Raw genomic sequence first — 19,123 nt, forward strand, 5'->3', positions numbered from 1 at the left:
TGTGTCACAATAATAATTACTCCTGCCTATCTAAAGAACTGCGTAACTACCTGGGGAAGGAAAAAAACAATAAAGAGAGTTGAGGAAAAGAGGACAAAATCCCCATCAGCCTTCAGAATCTAAATATGTAGTCTATGTTTGGTCATACCATCTGACAGGGGGAAAAAAAAACCCAAAAAAACATGAAAGCTGGTGGCTTGTTTTTTCTATTTTTTTCTTCCTTATTCCTTGAGTGCCCCCTGCTGGTTACTAACATAGGTTGTTAACCGCATCTTGATTAAGTAGACAGTGTTCCTCATCTTTGAACTGTGCTCCATGATATTGATCCAAATAAAATAAGAAACCAAAATAGACCTATAGATCCATAAACATATCATCTTATTCTTGCGTTTCTTCCATTCTGCTCCTAGACGCTGTGCACTCTGCCTTGCTGAAAAAAAAACAGGAACGATGTTATTATACACGTTCACCAGTCAACCTGTCCCTGATTTTACCTTTCCTCCCTACCCCCACAGAGCCCACCGTGTGGAACAGAGGTAAGACAGAGATTTATGTGTTTATTGGCTGCAGACCCGTTCCATGCTCTTTCTCCTGGTTTTTTTTTTTTTTCCACCCTCTCCCTTAGCTCAAAAACATGATAAATCCCCAAATGTCTTTTAAAGCTCTAGTGATGCAAAAAGTCCCTCCCTTTGTAGAGTATGTCATTCGCACTCAGAGACAGGTCTACATTAGGATGACATGAAGTGGTAATACTGGTAAGCAAAGGGAAAAAAAAAAAGAAAAAAAAAGCAATGCAGGGGAGGAAGAAGCTGGATGGGGCCAAAGAAGAACGCTGAGGAGTTGAAACACCGTCCAACGCTGTTCATTAAAACCCAACTTGACGGATACCCCCCCCCCCTCCCCACGCCCCAGACCCCCCGCCAACCCCACACTCCTGAGTGGTCATCTATCACATTGGCCGCTGGACTCATAATAAAGTTGTCTGTACTGGTAGGTGCTGCATGCATATAAATGCACTCCCTAGCGATGCCACAGACTACATCTCCATCCTCATCTTTTATGCAATGGCTGCAGTAAATTACTGACAAATGATTATGATGATCGGAGCTTTTTCTACTAGAACACACACACTCATGATTAAATCGTATATAAGTGCAGAGGGAAGCACATAAGGGTGTGATGTTGTGTGATATTGGACGAAAAGGGCCATTGACATAGGAATTAAATCACCGGTACAGATGCATGGCTAAGCGCTGAGTGTGAGTACAGGTCAGTGGCGTGAGACGACAAGCCTTTGTGAGGTATTTAACGGCGGGAGATGAAGGCCGTCTTTATTGGATGATTCATCAAGGATCTGGCAAATTGACCCTGTTAACACCCTCCATGGTTGACCAGGCATTTACACACCAGTGTTAGTCAATCCATGGCAATAGGATACACTCTGGGTACTAACAAAGACATTAGCTGTATCTTCTTCCCTCTTTCAGAAGAAAAAAATGTGAATTTCATGATTGATTTTATGTCTCCATTTTATTACAAATATATATTTCAATAGTAAATGATATGCTTGTGAAACATACACCTGTGTCTCTGTCTCATGCACTTTTATGGAGATTTTCTCTCTTAAACAATTTACAAGCACCTAGGAGCGCGAGAAGTATCTGATGCAACTTGAAGTGTGGAGGGAATAAGTGAAAAAAGAAAAAAAAAATCTACCTCATTTCACAAAGAAAATTCAATCAATCACAACTCACCAGCAAGTGTACAAGCAAAGCAGTGTTCAGAGGTTCCAGTCTTTTGCGTTCTGCATACAAATGTGTCCTTTTTTCATCAAAACCATATCACATGTTGCTGTTACCACAACAGGAGTCCATTTCTATAGCCGTGAACTTTTGTGCATTCCATGGCTCCCACCATTTAATCACAACCATTTTTTGCATCTTTGTGAAATCATCAATTCCAAGAATGATATCGCTTTCCTCCTCTCAGAAGTTCACAGGCCGTACCATCATGGTTGTTGTTGTTGTCATCAAACTTGGTCCTTTCCAGTAGTACCACTTGATTCCATTGTAGCGGACTACGTTGGAGATACCAGCATAGTAGATGCCATTCAGATTGGAAGGCCCACAAGCTTCAAACCACCATCCTATAATTACAACAGGCAAAGAGTTAACAAAACTATGACACCTTTAAGTAAACGTTTTCTCACAGAAAATTAGAACAGTCCGAATATTAATTTGGAACTTATTTTTTTTAACTCAGGTTGGCATTATTACTGCACACCATCCTTTGCTGATTTGCTGCTCTGTAAAAAATTCACTGAGGAAGCCCAGGTTTCAGCTATAATATTAAACATTTTGAATTATTTTAGGTAATGGGAACAAATTAAATGCCTAGTATGACAAATTAAGTTTCTGGAATAATATATTTTAGAATTATTACTGGATGAACAAAGAGTAGACAAGGAGATCCTGCCTAATTTTAAAGTCTGAAATGGAAGATAGTAAAAAAATTTTGGTCCTTACCCCCTGAGGCCATCTGGGCACACCTGCAGCTGCAAAGGTCATTGTCCTTGTCTTTAGTGCTGAACATAGTCCCTGAGTGGGTCAAACTGCTTGTGCGGCCTGCTGTTCCACTGAAACCCTGGGTATGCAAACTGGATAATGATAATGGAAAATTAAATAAAATACCTTGCTTCATTGCAGCCCTATAGAAAAAGGTCACAACTAAACGAGGTCCAAATAATGCAGCCTATGCAGACTGCATGTAACAGTAACAGCAACATTTGATGAGCTGTCATAGTCGAGTGAATGTCAGAATTTCACAACCAGAGCTTATACCAGCAAGGCGGAGGACAGCCCATACCTCCTTCAAATAAGCGGACCAGCGAACCGTCTTTGATAAATGTCTACATTGGAGGAAAGTTAACCATGAGACCTCTTGAAAGAGATTGAAACCATTTATCCCGCTTGTATGAGAGGATACAGTTGCCTAGACCTTGTAACTTCTTTTATCATCAGTCTGTCATCTGCAGTGACACACACAATATGGAGCTGTAAGCATTGAGAGCAGAAGGTGCCTGAATGAAGACCACACAACTTGAGGTTAGAGGATGTTGCCTGTGTTGGGAAGTTACTTGGCTAGCTGTTCCAGCATGACCTCATCGCACACAAAAGACGAAGGCAGCATTCCCAGGATACTCATACAATTCACAAACACTGTATGAGGTGAAATGAAAAACAAACATGATTGGTTTTGGCACAGGTCTGCTGTTGCTCCCCTATCCATTGAGGTGGCAAGCCACACACACACACACACACACACACACACACACACACACACACACACACACACACACACATACACACACTGCTCCTCTAATGAGCCCATATTTAATATGCTCACATCACCCAGCACCAGTTACATTCCCTGCAAAGTAATCCTATTTCAATTCATGTATTTTGAGTTCAATTTAATTTCTCAGGTGGTGGTTTGCTCATTGTATAATCATGCCTGCTAGCGGCACTGAGTGATTTAACTAAAACTGTTAGGGAGAAGGTGATATTTGTTTGACTTGGCACTTTTCTGGCATAGCCAGGTGCTTTAGAGCGTCTGCTCAGATTCTCTTTTGTAAGCAGGCATACCCTTGGGAATGGTATTCCAGAGGTCTCTGTGATGGAGAGAGTAATGGAAGGGAAAAGGCAGCAGTTTTGCCCCACACTGAGCTCATCATTTTGATTGATGTACTTAAGGACAAGGAAGCATCTTTTTGCCCCTTTTTCACTCCCAGAAAATGACAAGCCCGAAAACAAAGCGCCCCTGTGTGTGTGTGAGTGTGAGAGAGAGAGAGAGAGAGAGAGGGAGAGAGAGAGAGAGAGAGAGAGAAAGAGAGAGAGAGAGAGAGAGAGAGAGAAAGAGAGAACAGCGGGAGAAAGTGGGAAATCAAATTTGTGGATAATGGTCTCAAAATGCTTATGTAATTTACCTTTGCTCTACACTGCAAGGTAAATTAAAATCCAATCCCATTACATGTGAGACAAAATATATAACGTATAACATAATATAGATCCAAATGAAGCCAGCATTCTTACTAGAATCAACATAGGTAAAATCTATCCATCCCACATGAGTGTAAAATTATACTCATGTAGCGAAAAATAAATTTACCACAGAGTCTAAAACTTAAATTTAATTGACCTCGAAAGGTAAAACACTACATAGCCATTTTGGAGTTTTCATCTTTTTGCTATGGTTGTTTTAGTCCTGATTACATTTCCTTTTTGTTTTTTGTTTTATTGTTTTTGTTTTTGTTTTTTTTTTTTAGTACTTGTGTGGTGACAGGTTCATCGTGATCAATCTGCCAATCTGCCAAATAAAGGGTGGTTTTTTAAAAAGGGAAGACATGAGACACCAGAAACATGCTGGCACCTGTAGTTCTTTTCCTCTCCATCTATGTAGAATAGGTCATACTGTGAAAAAGCCTGGTTTCCCTCTGAGTCTGTCAGCAGAACCTGAAGGGTATAGTCCTGAGACGTGGTGAGGAGGTGGACGATCTCGTTTCCCAACCAGTGCTCTCCAGAGGGATCTCCAAATCCCTACAGCATTGATCAGCAAGGACAATGATCAGAGATAGGAAAAGCTGAGTTACAAAATCATCAACTCATTTTGACTAATGCAGTGATTTTCGTTATTTATGCAAACTTAATGAGAAAAGCATGGAGGCAGCTGAATCAGCTCTTTCATTATATACGGTAAAATCAAAGTTAACGTTATTTTTAAACATGATGTAGGCTACTCTGCTCGACTCAAGCAAAAACATGTTAATGACCTAATATTTGTTACATTTGAATGTACTCAAATACAGCAGGAGTTCAGATCATGTGGTAATGAATTTGGTTTTGCAGCGTGTCATAAAATGATTCTAGATTTCTCAAGGCCATGTGTTTTTAGCCCTCATGTCGTTAGATACCGTTAGAAGTGTTCGCACATATTGTGGGAAAATCAAGTGACAATGAAATAGTTCAAGACATTTTTTTTTTTTTTCTAACTGGGCCATATCTGAAACAACATTTGCACAGCATTGTTTAAACGTCGAGAGATACAGTAGCGTAGCTGGATTCTCAAAATACCTCAGCACACACATTATCAGGCATCAACAGGGATCCCTAATCCCACGCCTCGACTGGGGCTAAATATTTATCATCCACTTATCAAAACATTTTTCAACAAAAACAAAAAAAAAAGTTGAAAAAGCATCTCACACTGAGCCCTGTCCTGTTAGCAATGAATTCCCAGCTGAGCCATGGCAATTTATCTATTGCGGGAGGTGAGACAAATTACCTATGCTGTCTCATTTAAAAACCCGGGGAGGTCTAATATTTATGATGTTGTTAAACTCTGACAAGAGTTTTTATTTTGCATAAACTAATATATGGTGGGCAACAAAACCATGGACCATCAACCACAGACTTTCAATAACAGTGATTAAGGTCATTATTTTAAATATATCAGTCGACTCAGAATATCTAACAATCTATGGTTTATATTTAAATGACATGCCCTTTTCTTTGTTCAATGGCATGTAGTCGGTGTAGTCAGAGTTTGTCTTGACAACAGCGAAACATGGATTTGAGCTTTTGTCATAGTCTATTGACCTATCTCTTGTATGATCTAGTAAATGACCCTTTGAGGTCACCTATGTCTTTGATGTGGAGAAAGTCTATTTGCCAATGTGTGGAGGACATGAGCAGATAGGGAGGGAATGCAGGTGCAATAACAGTGAGAGGCAATGGATGGCCAATCAAAATAACCCTCCTCTAGAGGAGGTCACCAAGGGTCACAAACCCATCAGTATCCCACGCTGCTCTGTGTCACACATGTCATACCAAGAGCAGAGTTACATGCGGCGAAGCCTCCTTCAGCCATGAAAATAGATGCTTAAAATCTATAACATTCTGAACCAAACTGTGTTTATATGGAATAGAGTCTGCCCCTGTGCATAATATATAGAGTCTAATAGCCCTGGACGCTTTTCAATGCATTTTATGAGATCACGTGTTTGGTGAAAGCCAGTGGAGGCAGTTGGCCATGTTCCTTAGGTGACTGGCATGCTGACTTGGACATGGACCCTCTCCACCTTTCACTCAGCTGTGCTCAGTGGTGGTCAGATGCCTATGTACTTGCATGAAGACTCAGGAGAATACCTTTCTCTTCCATGCTTAAATCGTGGTGTGTGCAAACCACTTATTGCCTTCCCATGCGTCTGTTTGCGCGTGTGCGTGTGTGTCTGTGTGCGTGTGTGTCTGTGTGTTTGTCTGTGTGTATCGGTGTTCGTGTGCATGTCTGCTGTGCGCGTGTGAGTGATTATATTCAGCTCACCTCCGAACACTGCAAAACTGTCCAACGTGTACTCAGTGTACTCACTGCTTTGTACTCCTTCCAGCTGCGATGAAAGTCTAAAGAGCCATCAAAACGATGCTGAAACACAGTCCATCCACCACCTCTGGTCTTCATATCGCAAAACACCTATTCAAATACAAATATGCACATTCAGAAAAGTTTTCATCTCATCAAAAAATCTCATTTTTCAAACACTATGGTGAGCATCAACAATCACAAATTACAACACCCGTGTGTGCAATTGAAAAGCAGGGAGAGAAAAAAATTTTAAAAAGTGATGTAACTGTTGAGGTTGTGAGTGACGAGAGATCATCTCTGAATTGGAAATGCAAACGGTCGTGGTGTTCCTGTGGAGATTCTGTTGTCACTGTTTTGATTCTTGGAAGCAGGAGTGAGGAATACAAAATACTTATCAAAGACTGATGAAAACCGATGAAAAAAAAATTGAGAAACTGAGAAAATACTTAACTGTATTTGTACCCCTACCCCTGACCCCGTTATTCATATTTCAAGATAAGAATTACACGAACGCTGCCGCAAAAGTGACGAGAAAAAGCAGCAGTGCAAAGATTTGACACATATTTCTCTGGACACACAAGACACTTCATGTCAAATCAAACCCGCCATGTTTTTATTAAGCAGTCCTTAGACGTATTCATATGAGTCTTGCCTCCTCTTCTGGCTGCATGTTTTTGCTGCTTACAGACAAAATGAATATCTAGCGTGCTGGAAAAGAGTTTTGTCGAAGGCTCGGCCAAAGTCGCTAGTGAAATGTAGCGCCACTCGTGACCCAAGTTCTCCTTGAATCCTTCGAGGAACCATAACTCACAAAACGGACATGGGAAACTTTAAGAAAATGTGGGTAGGATGTTCTGCTGTAGTTTGTTGTAGGGCTGTGGGGAGAATCCTAACTTCAAATCCTGGTGTTTTATGTTTTTCTTTTACAATGGTTGCTTGCTAACCATAAACGTCTCTGTACAATACATATTGGTGAATTAAAGGTACCACTGGCATGAAGCTAAAATACACGTATGTTTGGCGCAGACATTTCAGTTTTGTGCTAAACTTTCTGGTCATTGTGAAGTCTCCGGTTTTTTGTATGCGGTTAAAATGTAATTTATTAAAAACATATTCAAGGACCTTACGCAAACACGTTATGCCTGTTGCCTTGACTGAATCAAGTAAGTGTTAGAAATTCAGCTCATGTCAAGTTTGAACTACTCTAATTTGTACTTGCAAACATTACTTAAATGATCAGCAATTAGTGTGATGAAATTTTATTAATCATGGGAAGTGTTTAAAGTATTATGAGACCTCACCAACTGATGTTTAAGGCATTAATCAAGGCAATTCAGCTTGAGCCATTGATAGAAGAAAAAATCACGCAATGAAAGTTTTCAGGAAATCACGCCTCTCAGCAGTTATAATAAAAAATAAACCCCTTTATTTACATAACCTTTTTGTAAGGTCGCTAAGCTACAACCAAATCAATATTCGATTCCAGCTTCAAAAAGAATTGTGAATTTTGACTTAAAGGTGTATGTATGTTCACAGCATTCCATGTAAATATCATATTTAATTTGAACTTTTTTCTACAAAGAGAAGGGAATATGTCCAATGCATTCCCAAGAAAAAAAGAGAAAAAAAGGCTTTAAGTTTAGCTCAGACATAATCAGGTATTCACTGGCAACAAAGACAAAGGCAGAACAGTAAAAGTACAATACAACTCCCATGCACAACTAGTACATGAAGTCCTGACCCCTTCTACACATTTGTTCTAGAATTAGAAATTGCTAATTGCTTCTTAAAACTGATGGTGCTGTAGATTACAATACTTTCTTTGCAGTTACCTCTTGTCTCTCCACTGAAAGTTTGCCACTCTGCAAATATTTCTGCTCTATCCATCCAGAATAAGGTACAACAACAGACCAACATGTCAATCATATCCTCCAGACAGGTTATATGTGTATGCATGTATGTATGTATGTATGTATGTGTGTATATATATATATATATATATATATATATATATATATATATATATATATATATATATGCATATATTCTTTTCCTATAATGATTGTGATTGTGTGAATGCTTGTGGCTATGAAGTGATGTAAATTAGGAGCGATACAATGAATATGCATTGCAAATTAGCCAGTGCTAATCAAATTATCATAAGAATTTAAGGGTTGCAGCTGAGCATTGCTTGTAAATAAATAAATAAATAAATAAATAAAGAGCCTGTATTTCGTGAGCAACAGTCTTCTGAACACCAGTTGTTACTAAGGTAATGTCACAACAAGTCTGCAGTGAAGGTCAAGTAGTTTCATGAGAGCTATTCGTTATTTTTGAGTGCTTTGCTTGGTAGCGCAGCTGATTGGAAATTGTTCACTCAATTTGCGAATTTGTTGATTGCTTACGAAAAATACAAGAGGTAATTGGGACTGTCAATGGTGTTTCATTTGCATTTGTCTTTCTTTTGATTCAGGCATGTGGCATCCCCATTCTTTCATGAGACATACCACACAAACACATGAATTTGTATCTTGAAGAAAACAAACTAAAGTAAAAGGAAAAAAGAAAGAAAGAAAAAAAAATAGGGCAATTTATAACTTTCCCTATGAGAAAAGCCACCCAGTTTGCTGATGTGGGGGGTAGATGGCACACACTGAAAGAGTACTGATGTTGCATATACATGCCTTCTTTATGTAAACCTGCATTAGGCTGTGAGTTGGCAGGAGCAACAGAAGCTCTGCCAAACACCTGGCTTCTATGCCCACAGGAAATGGAAAGGAAGGGGAGTGAGTGAGACTGGGTGGGGGGGGGAGGGGGGCAGTGAATAACAAAAACAATTCTCTTTTCTTTTTTTTTTTTTCAACGAGCCCATCAGTACAAAAGCTGAGGACTAAGATTTAATTGCGAGACAAAACCTTAACGCCAAAGGCTTCTTCAATAGAGAGGGTTTTATATGCAGAACTCCACATGAGTGTAAGAGTACCTATGGGAGAACTCAACTTATTATTTTAGCATTCTGCTTTGAAAACATGACATTTTCATTATAGCCATTCCTGAACAGTGTCTCTAAAATGCATAATATCGAATCAGTTTGTCCATCCAGGATTTAATATGGTGCTTGCAAACAATAAAAAAAGCTAAATGTCAACATTGCCAGAGAGGATGGGGTTTTACAAGGGAGGAGTGAAAGAATCAAGATTCATGGCACAAGTTGCTTTATAAATCAAGATTAAAGTTTCTCTCTCCTTTTTTTTTTTTTTTTTGATATTGACTTAATAGAAATCTCTCTTGAATTATTGTCCATAACATTCGTTTCCAGGGCTAAGACTAAAATCTCACAGCTTGATTTATTTATTGTTTGATTTATTGATTTATATTTACCTTCACATTCTTTGTAGAGTTTGGGAAGCGGACGCTGTATACACCGCTCTCTGTCACCCCGGACTTGTATATATCTGCACAGTCTCTGAAGTTCACTGATTCCTCTTTAGGGTGACTGGAAATCTCTGACAGAATGATGAGAGATAATATTGAGAGATATGATGTCATAATAATCTTATTATTGACTTACTTATTTTATTTATATTACCAAATATAACATGAGGAAGATGAATAAACTTGCGCTCTCACAACCGTTTTAAAACACTCAATATCCAATACAGATAACTAAACTGTATTCTCACTGTAATTACAAAACGACGGAACAGAAATCCTTTAGGAGATATTATCAATTCATATGTACCAAAAACAAGACTCTGCAGTGCAACTGTATTTCCTAGCGCACCACATAGTGATTCAGGTGATGTGGCGGTATGACATTCTGTACTGATATTATTAACTATCATTAACATCCTGTGATGTATTATAAAGAGTTTGTCACTGACCGTTGCAGTGGGTGACCATAGCCAGTAGCTGCTGCACTGTGTCTGTGAGAATGGCCTGCTGATGTTGGAGCAGGGTGCTGTTGCTCACAGACCTGGCCAGTTCCTCCTCCAGCAGGGTGACGAGATGGCTCTGCCTCTCCAGAAGCTCCTGCAGCTGTCTCTTCTCCTGCTGAGCAGCCAGCAGCTCCTGGCCATGCCTGGCTTCCATAGCAGCAAAACGCTGCTCTAGGAAACTGTGTAAAAAAAACCAAAACAAAACAAAAAAAAAACAAGACACAATAAGCAAAACAAGAGGGTTAGTACATTGTCTGATGTATTTTACCTATGGGGTATGGCAGCAGACACGTCTAATCACCGTTATGTTAGAATGTCAGGTGAAATATCCCCGACAAATGTCATTTTTGCCAAAAACTATTTTCTTTACCTCTAGGTTTATGTTACTACATAGAATTCCACAGAATAATCATTACTCAGAATATTAATTGCAAAAGAAAGCTTCTAAATAAAGCCATCCTGTATATTTCATACTCAGAATGATGTCGTTGTTGAGAGATTCAACGTTTGTGAGTGATTGCTATGAAAGACTGGTGGTCCAAACTCCATAGAAACACCTGGGTAAAACTGGCATTCACAGATGGTCCTGGTGACTGAGCCTCTTCATCAAGCACAAAGGCAACACTAAGACAGCCTGTGTGAGTTTGCACCACGTCCTGCTCCAAATGAAGATAATAAATCCTCCAGGCTTGATCTTTATGACTCTGACTAACGACTTTGTGGCAGTTATTTATTGAAACAATCCAGCTACCCAGATTGAACAAGCTACTCTGAACGCTTGAGAAAATGCTCTTCCTAAATCTCATATGGCCCTTGCTGCTTATGTGCCTCTAACATGCCCCTCTTCTGTGGGTGTTGTGCACCAGGGAGCATTTTGTTGGATGTCTGGCAATAAAACTGATGACTGTGTCCAATGGAGTTTTGGTGATGGCAGTTAATCAGCTTTCTTATCTTTTAGATGAGAAAAAAAAATATTAATTTGAAAATTGTAAGAGCATTAAACGTGCCTCATTATTTAATTGATATGTGTTAAAGTTCAACTACGTGACCGTGTGCGTCCGTTAACCAAGCGTGTCAGGGAACACTGTCGCTCTCCCTCATATTTTCCATTAGGTTAAAAATTAATCTCATTCTTGCACACATGGTTTAACTTGAGTTCATGGATAGAACTGCATCCTGCAAAAGACTGACAGAGGAGAATAGTGCTTATTTCTCTTGTGCTCTTGCCTGACTGTTAATTTACAGTAACAGACGCAACTGCAGCAGGGTTTGCTACTCATAAAATGCATTGTTTATTTGTGTGTCATGACGGGGTTAGAATCGATGGCTCAGGAGAAAAAAAAAAAAAAAAGAAAAAAAAAAAAGACAAACACACGTGCAAATGCGGAACAGGTGGCGCGCAGTGATCTCTCTATGTTTTCATAGAAACACTTTGTTTTGAGTTTGGAATGATAAACAACTGGAAAGCAGAGAAAAGCAAACACTCCCTGACATCAGTTATGGCCTGTCCTTAACCTCCAGTTCTCTCAAAGTGGCCCACATCTGACCTCCTCTTCAAACAGCACAGAGAAGTGCACTGTATGACCTCCCCTGTGTATTACTCTCAAATGCTCTGCTACCTTCCATTATGGTACAGTTTGTACTACATAGCAATGCACCACCTGTAGTTTAAATGACAGTCAAGAGAATCCTCTCTGGGATACCTAGTTTGGCTGTCCCTTGAATCTCCCGATGTGGCAACACTAACTCTAAAAGGGCCCACCTGTTTTTGTCATTGAGACGAGCTACCTCCTGGGTTTGCCGCAGGATCTGTTGCTCCAGTCGGGTGGTGGACAGAGAGTACTCCAGCAGCTGGATCTCCAGTCGGCTAGTCTGGTTTAGCACCTGCAACACAGGCCACATTACAGACATATGGAAAAAAAGAGTTTTGCTATGGAACATGTGAGAACATATGAGGATGGTGAACTTGCTCTTGGGGTACTCAGCACCTCTGTCCTTTTGTGATGGCTCACAACTCCTTATTGTCACATTCATGATCGTGATGGCTTTTGCGAAGAAACTGCATTTGGACTAAAAGTAAGAATGTTGTATGGCAATTATGCTTTGGCATTTACTGCAGTGTGCTCATTTCTGACAGAATGAAATGAGCAAAATTTGGGCTAACGAAGGTCCCCAAAATCTCTGTAAAATAATACAATTTGGAGGGGAGGGGGAGGGGGGGGGTGGTGGTGGTGTTGTAACATTTCATGTTCTGGATGCTTGATAATCTCACTGTTTTCAGTGTTTATTCAGTCACACTAATATAACAAACATGAGCAGACTAAAGCAGTAAAATATTTTTTCAGGTTGTGCTGTTCCTGTGGACAACTGACAAAGAAATTGGCACGAAAACACAGAGGGAACGTAGCACAACAGTATCTAATAGTCAGTCTTTGAGGAGATTCACAACATGTCTGTTTTAGTTGGGCTGTTTTCATCTGCTCCCTGTCAGCTCAACTCAGCCTCACCTTTCCACACAGACTCTCTCAGCACTTGAATCCCAAATGTGCAATTTTTCTCACAATTTTTGGTAATAGTACTCTCAAATTGTGTCCGTGTCATTAAATTTACATGTTAAGCAGAACACAAATTTTTGCACACCATTTGCAAGTAAACATACTGGATAAACAGTTAACGGAAAGCTAATTTCAATTCAGTCATCTTTCATCCGAACCACAAAGCTGTTTATTTATTGACTTAGTAAAATAAAAGCTGCTTAAAATATTTATATAACAAGCGTGTGACACAAACTCGACATTCTCACAGTTTGTAAAAACTGGATTGGATTCACACTGAGTTCATTTTATTGCTGGACGGCTAATGCAGAGAACACATCACAGCTCGAGTAATCCCCCGCCATTTCACACGTCTGTAAACCCCGTCGGCCTCGTTCTGTCTCGTTCACCTGCTTCTCCACGTCTGTCAGTTTTCGCGTCTGCTCGGCGGAGCGGCTGAGGAGATTCGTTCCTATCTCCAGCATGGTGGCCGTCTGGGTGTGAATGGCATTCCTCTGCATCTCAGCCATCTCAGAGCGCATGTTTTCCTGGATGTAGCTCTCCAGCTGGAGGAAGGGCATAGAGAGACACATCACAGTTCACAAAATATCATTCTAGTCCTAATCAGCCTCTCTCATCTGGTATGCCCACAAAAGAAATAAAAAAAAATGCATTACGTAAGACTGGGCTCAATAGATTTCGGCATGTGGTGAAGACGTGACGCGTCAAACCTTTCGAGGGAAACATTCGCCATTGTTTGGTTGGTCTTTAACTGCAGAAACCATTCACTGTCCCGCTATGGATCTGTCTTCGTAATACTATATTGACTTCATTTAATCTTAGAAAGTTGAAAATGAAGACGGTGACTTGAGTTTTGAAAGATTAGGTAGGTGCTGTCACCACAGGAATGAAGCAATCTTTTAGAGTGAATTCAACATTTGTACACAGAAACTACTGTAATATCCATCTTCCTGTCACTGCTTTGGCTCCCTTTGGACAAATGGACTTCAGGGTAATACAGTAAACCCCAGATGAGGGAACTCTAATATTGCCTCATCCATCTACTCTGTCTTTTCTGGAACCAAACAACATCTGCACATTTAGGAAATGACTTTTTGTGAGTTTCCTATGCAAAATGTAATGGAAATGTCAAAATGCTAGAGCTACTGAGATGCTGAAAATTTGACATTTTGGCCTTTGGGTGAAACTGCACTTGTTTGTTCAGCTTAATTCATCACCGATTGTGCAGTTAGGGTAAGGAAAAAAATGATTACCTTTAAACTGAGGTATAAAAACAGGACACCATCCATCTGCATGTAATATTATAACTGATATCAAATAATAACAGATAACAAATTGATGGGGCTTTTTCTAGAAATGACATGAGGAAGACAAATCCAGCTTTATTCCCAGTGTGCTATAATTCCGTGCTCATCCAACAGGTTTAGTTAAACATTCCACTGATGACTAATGGAGTTTTTCCCTCCTTTTTTCAAACATAACACACCAACACCCCCCCCCCCCCCCTCCAAAAAAAAAAAAAAAATACAGAGGAATGCATTAATATTTACACAGATTCTGCAGTGGGATGATTGGACCCTTTTCTTACACTATGGTCTCACGGCCCTTCAACGAAGATAACAGGCGTATGCACTCAGTGGCCAGTTTTTTTTAGGTACACCCCCTGCTTACGAAAATATATTACTACTGTAGATAGGGAGTCTCAGTACTGCAGCTTACAATTTAAAGCAAGCAAAGAGGCATCAAGGGATAAAGCTACTGCTCAACTCAATGTTAGACTCAACAATCAACGACTCTTGAGCTGGATTTACCGAGAAAGCTAGTAACAGTTACCAATTTGCTGGTTAAAAAATAATATCAAGCCGAAATTTTTAAGAACACCAATGTTGCTTTATAACTACTGTAACACAGACGATTAGATTAACACCGGCATTAATTTTAATACTAATCTGAATGCAAAAACCCTCCGCCGACAAAGGCTATTAGTCTTTGAGATAAAGGAGATAAAGGAAAAACTCTGTGCTCCAGTTGAATGAATCACCGCCCTTTGTCTATGCTCGTTTAGACATACTAAAACAGGCTTTTCAAGCATGACACTGTCTGGGGTTTAATGAGGATGGTGCAACAAAATAAAACATCCACTCAGCAGTAGTCCTGCAGGCAGAAGCACATCTTGTTGATGAGAGATTGGCAAAAATTGTACAAGCTAACAGATGGACAATAAACAGGCAAACAGACAACAGTTTGGTATAACAGCAGTGTGCCGAACCACGTCCCACAAACTGTTGGTCCTTATCGTGGATGAGTCATAGGAACAGTCAACCACACCGGAAACCTCTCCTTTCAGTTAAAAGCAAGAAGACATGACTCTAATAGATATGACATCACCAACGTTGGGCGGCTAAGTGGTGGAGAAACACAGTCCAGACCCACAAATCACAGTACCTGTTACATGGTTCTCATTATAGGTTTGGGATCTGCCATAGGAGGCTGTTGGATCCATGCTGTTTGGTGACAGTGGTACAGACTGATGTCATTTGTGTAATGGTGTGGGGAATGTTTTCCTGGCAAACATTAGGTGCTTCAATACCCAGAAAGCAACGTTTGAATGCCAGGGCACAGATGAACATTGTGGCTGACCAGGTGCAAACCATAACAGCTACCATTTACTCTTTATCTCATGGAAAATTCTAGCAGGATAATACGCTGTGTCACATACATGTATTGCTTCAGAATTCTCCAAGGAACATGGAGTTCAGCTCGTACAAGCTAATGTGGTTTGCACCTTGTAAAAACAACGACATTAAGAGTTCTGGCTGTTCTGGAAGATAAGCGGGAATTCAATTCATTACTGAGTGTGTGTAGACTTCTTGAGTGAAACATACAGCGACTAATACTGTGTGGTATTCAAGTGCACAATTTTACTTGTGTCTCGTTATTTTGTATTTCCAGGAAGTGAGACCCGTATAAGCAAAGTAAATCAAAACCATGCATAGCTTTTGTGACTTTCTCTCTCTCTCGCTCTCCTTGAATCTGAGTTTGGTACAGTAGGAGGATATTTATGTGTGTGTTGGCAGCGTTAAGCTGGGGGGATGGACATGAGAGCTGAGGAGATCTGTCTGAAAAGATTATGTTGGATTAGGACACAGAACTGAGAGGAGAAAACGGTGCAGCCAAAATGCTGTATCACATTAACTGCCTGTCTTTCATCCACTATCAGAATACAGTCCAGAACTTCTTCATAACAGTAAAAAACTTGTTGCTCCTCAACTCAGAGGTCAACTTTGAATTTCTTTCCCACTGGCAAAAAAAAAAAAGGTGCATGGGCAAAAGTCAAACTGTCAGTCTATCTACTCCCTGTCTCCCTCTCTCTTTCTTACTCCCTGTCTCTCATTCTTTCTTCCCCTAAATTGTTAATCTGAGCTTGGGCAATACGCAGCTAAGAGGATTTGCATTGTTTGATATCTTAATTACAGTGTCAATATTGTATTTATTCTGTCTTCCAGTAAGATGAGGGAAGGCATCCTCTCAGGGTATTTCTGGAGTGGGCAATGATTGGCTGCAACATAGCAAGACAAATCAGACAGGCAGAATAATCAATCTTAATTAGATCCTTAGCTTTGTTCAATTTGTTTGTTATAAGTCTACTTTCTCTTTTCATTGTTTGGCTTGTTGAAATCCTGTATCTTGTCTTATTTTACTTGGAAAGAGCATTAGTCAGTTTCTGTGTGCAGCCTGACTCTAGTATGAACTCTGCTAGAGAAGGCAGGTGGAAAGCTCTAGGAAAGAAAAAAACAAAAACAAGAATAGTTTCAGTAGGAAGACAGTTTTAAAATAAAAAAAAAGTGATGATATTGGAGCGACACGTTCAGTAGGCAGAGCTCTAACAAAGAGAGGGGTCAGTTAAGGATTAGCTTACCGCTACTTCAATAATTTTATATGCCCATGTCTCACGGGCACATATCTGAATTCACTACACATATCATGTAAAACTATGTTGTTATCTTCCTGTCAACAGCTCAGAGGAAAACCAGATTAAACATGACAAGGAGGCGGAACAAAAATAAACCAAAGCTTCTCGGAATACGACTTGAGTAGTCTGGAGCTCAAATGGAATTCTGCTGCTTGTCAATTCCTCACAGAGATTCCATTGAAGAACAGTCTGAATTTGTGCATAATATGTTTTCTTTGGGTGGAGGGGGGTGGAGGAGGGTTGGGGGGCTGAGGGGAGCACTGAGGTCAGATAATCATATGGGAGTCTAGTGTTTGATAAGGATAGATGGTTTCATGCCTGGCCGCAAGCCAAAAAGCAAGTGGAACTATTGCAGATATGCAAAGCAGATACTCTGAGGTGCTGAAAAGCCTTCTGCATCGAGCTCAACGGCAAGGTCAGAGGTCAGCATTCATCCGTGCAGAGGGAGCCGGACGCTTTTCAGCTCCTACTGTGTACACCGCTGAGCAACGAGAAAATAGGTAGAACAATAATTTACACAACATTTGGCCTGGCACCGAGAGTCCTGATACAGCTGCCTGGCGGGTTTGTCCAGACCATCCGAGACGCAACAGCCTGTTCTAGACTTTTTTTTTTGCTCTCCGAACAGATTTTGTCAGTTAAGTACCTCTTCACCCATATACTGAATAAACCATGAAAAGGGAAGAGGACACGCAGACAAGCAGATACAGAGAACGCGTGAATAGTTTGACCCTCTTGTCATGCACTGGTATCCCTGAGTGTGCTTGGGTCTGTGTTCACAGCATGCTCCCCTGTGTGTTTACACAGAGATCCACTGAGAGGGCTTACAAAGGAACCATATTTTCCAGCAGTGCCTTTTGGGTGTGAGACAGACAGCAGACTCTTGCCCGGGTGGAGACGTGTGGTTTGACATGGTGGGGGGTGGGGGGGGTGGTAGTGAGGAGAAACATGGTAACGTGATAGAAAAGAAAGAAAGAGACAGGGAGAGAATTTGCGAGAGAGGTCAACAATAGGTTCTGCTTTAACAAAAGTTTCTGATTTAATCAGAAATGACTTTCTCATTGAAAACACACTGACAAGAAGTGTTGAAACAAAGTGGCTTAAAAAATGTTTCTGTTTGCAGTCTGCATGAATAGGGAGTTGGGTGGAGGGAGTCCAGACTGTGCTGTTAAATGGCAAAAGCCCTGATGCAATCACAAATGACCTTCATTGCAAAAACAGCTGCGACTTGCCATATAATCTCCCTGATCCACAAAATCATTTGTTTTAAGCATAGATAGGTTTACATGAAACAATACTCCAACAAACAGCCTGCCTAAAATGTGTAATTCTACGATAAGTCCTGATACCAGAGGCCAAAGCCAGAGTCAATATCAGGCTATTTATGAAAAAGAGGAGTTCTGAAAAAAGGATTTTGAGAAGTGCATTTGGCCCTGAATGACATTCTTACTTTCCCCCTCAATCTTCACATGCTATTGGGAATCAAGATCTCCCAGTGGTCTTAAAACAATCTTTTAACCATTGACAAGAATGTTTGCTTGCCAAGGAGGAACCGTGCATCCAGGATATACACAATAAACACTGAGAAAATTTAAAGTTGTTCCTGTTAGCAGCAGAAATCATCATCACCATTGTAAACCACCATCAGTCTTTCCCTAAAGGCATACAGTAAAGAATAAAATTAAAGGGGCTTTAAGAAGTGAGAACAGGTGAGTATGACTTTACCTTCTGCAGCCACTGTGTGTTGTTCTCTGTAGCACTCTCCAGGTTCTCCAGTTTTCTTGCCTGCCAGGAGGTCTCAACGTGGGCTGATTCTGGAGATGGAGGTGAGTCCCTTTGGAGGGAGTTGGTGACCTGAAAATCCCGTCCCTGATTGCACTGCTCCACTTCGGGCAGGATGAAAGTATAGCTGCAAGGCCCGTGCTGAACCTGGTGCTGCTTCCTTTCGGAACTGATCACCATGGCAACAACTGTCACCAGGTAACCGAGAACCAACAGCAGCCTATCCATTTTATGAGAGTTGGATGATAAAGATGGATGGAATCTCAGAGGGGCAAAGGAAAGGATGACGACACTCCTCTGAAAACAACCTGATAAGATGTGGTTGTAAGTGGAATTCCCAAAATTATTCCTTTTCAAAGTTTTCCGTTCTCCTGAGTCCAGCTCTGTCTTTCTGCTCCTTTTCCCCTTTTTTTCTTTGCCTGATAGGTCAGTCCAGGAAGATGTTTTCTGTGACAGAG

At 40.5% G+C, this 19,123-nt stretch overlaps 1 protein-coding gene across 1 annotated transcript; it reads right to left on the bottom strand.

The window, feature by feature from the left end:
• Window positions 1-1,985: 1,985 nt before the first annotated feature.
• On the bottom strand, window positions 1,986-18,893 carry angpt2b (angiopoietin 2b). Its single transcript, XM_030788491.1, has 9 exons — window positions 18,609-18,893; window positions 13,300-13,455; window positions 12,118-12,239; window positions 10,302-10,534; window positions 9,799-9,923; window positions 6,424-6,525; window positions 4,429-4,595; window positions 2,526-2,656; window positions 1,986-2,146 (listed from the first exon to the last, which is right to left on the bottom strand). The coding sequence occupies exons 1-9, from the start codon at window positions 18,891-18,893 to the stop codon at window positions 1,986-1,988; spliced, it is 1,482 nt and encodes a 493-aa protein (XP_030644351.1).
• Between the last annotated feature and the right edge of the window lie 230 nt (window positions 18,894-19,123).

The sequence above is a fragment of the Chanos chanos genome, chromosome 12 (assembly GCF_902362185.1).
Source record: "Chanos chanos chromosome 12, fChaCha1.1, whole genome shotgun sequence".
NCBI classification, from domain to species: domain Eukaryota; kingdom Metazoa; phylum Chordata; class Actinopteri; order Gonorynchiformes; family Chanidae; genus Chanos; species Chanos chanos.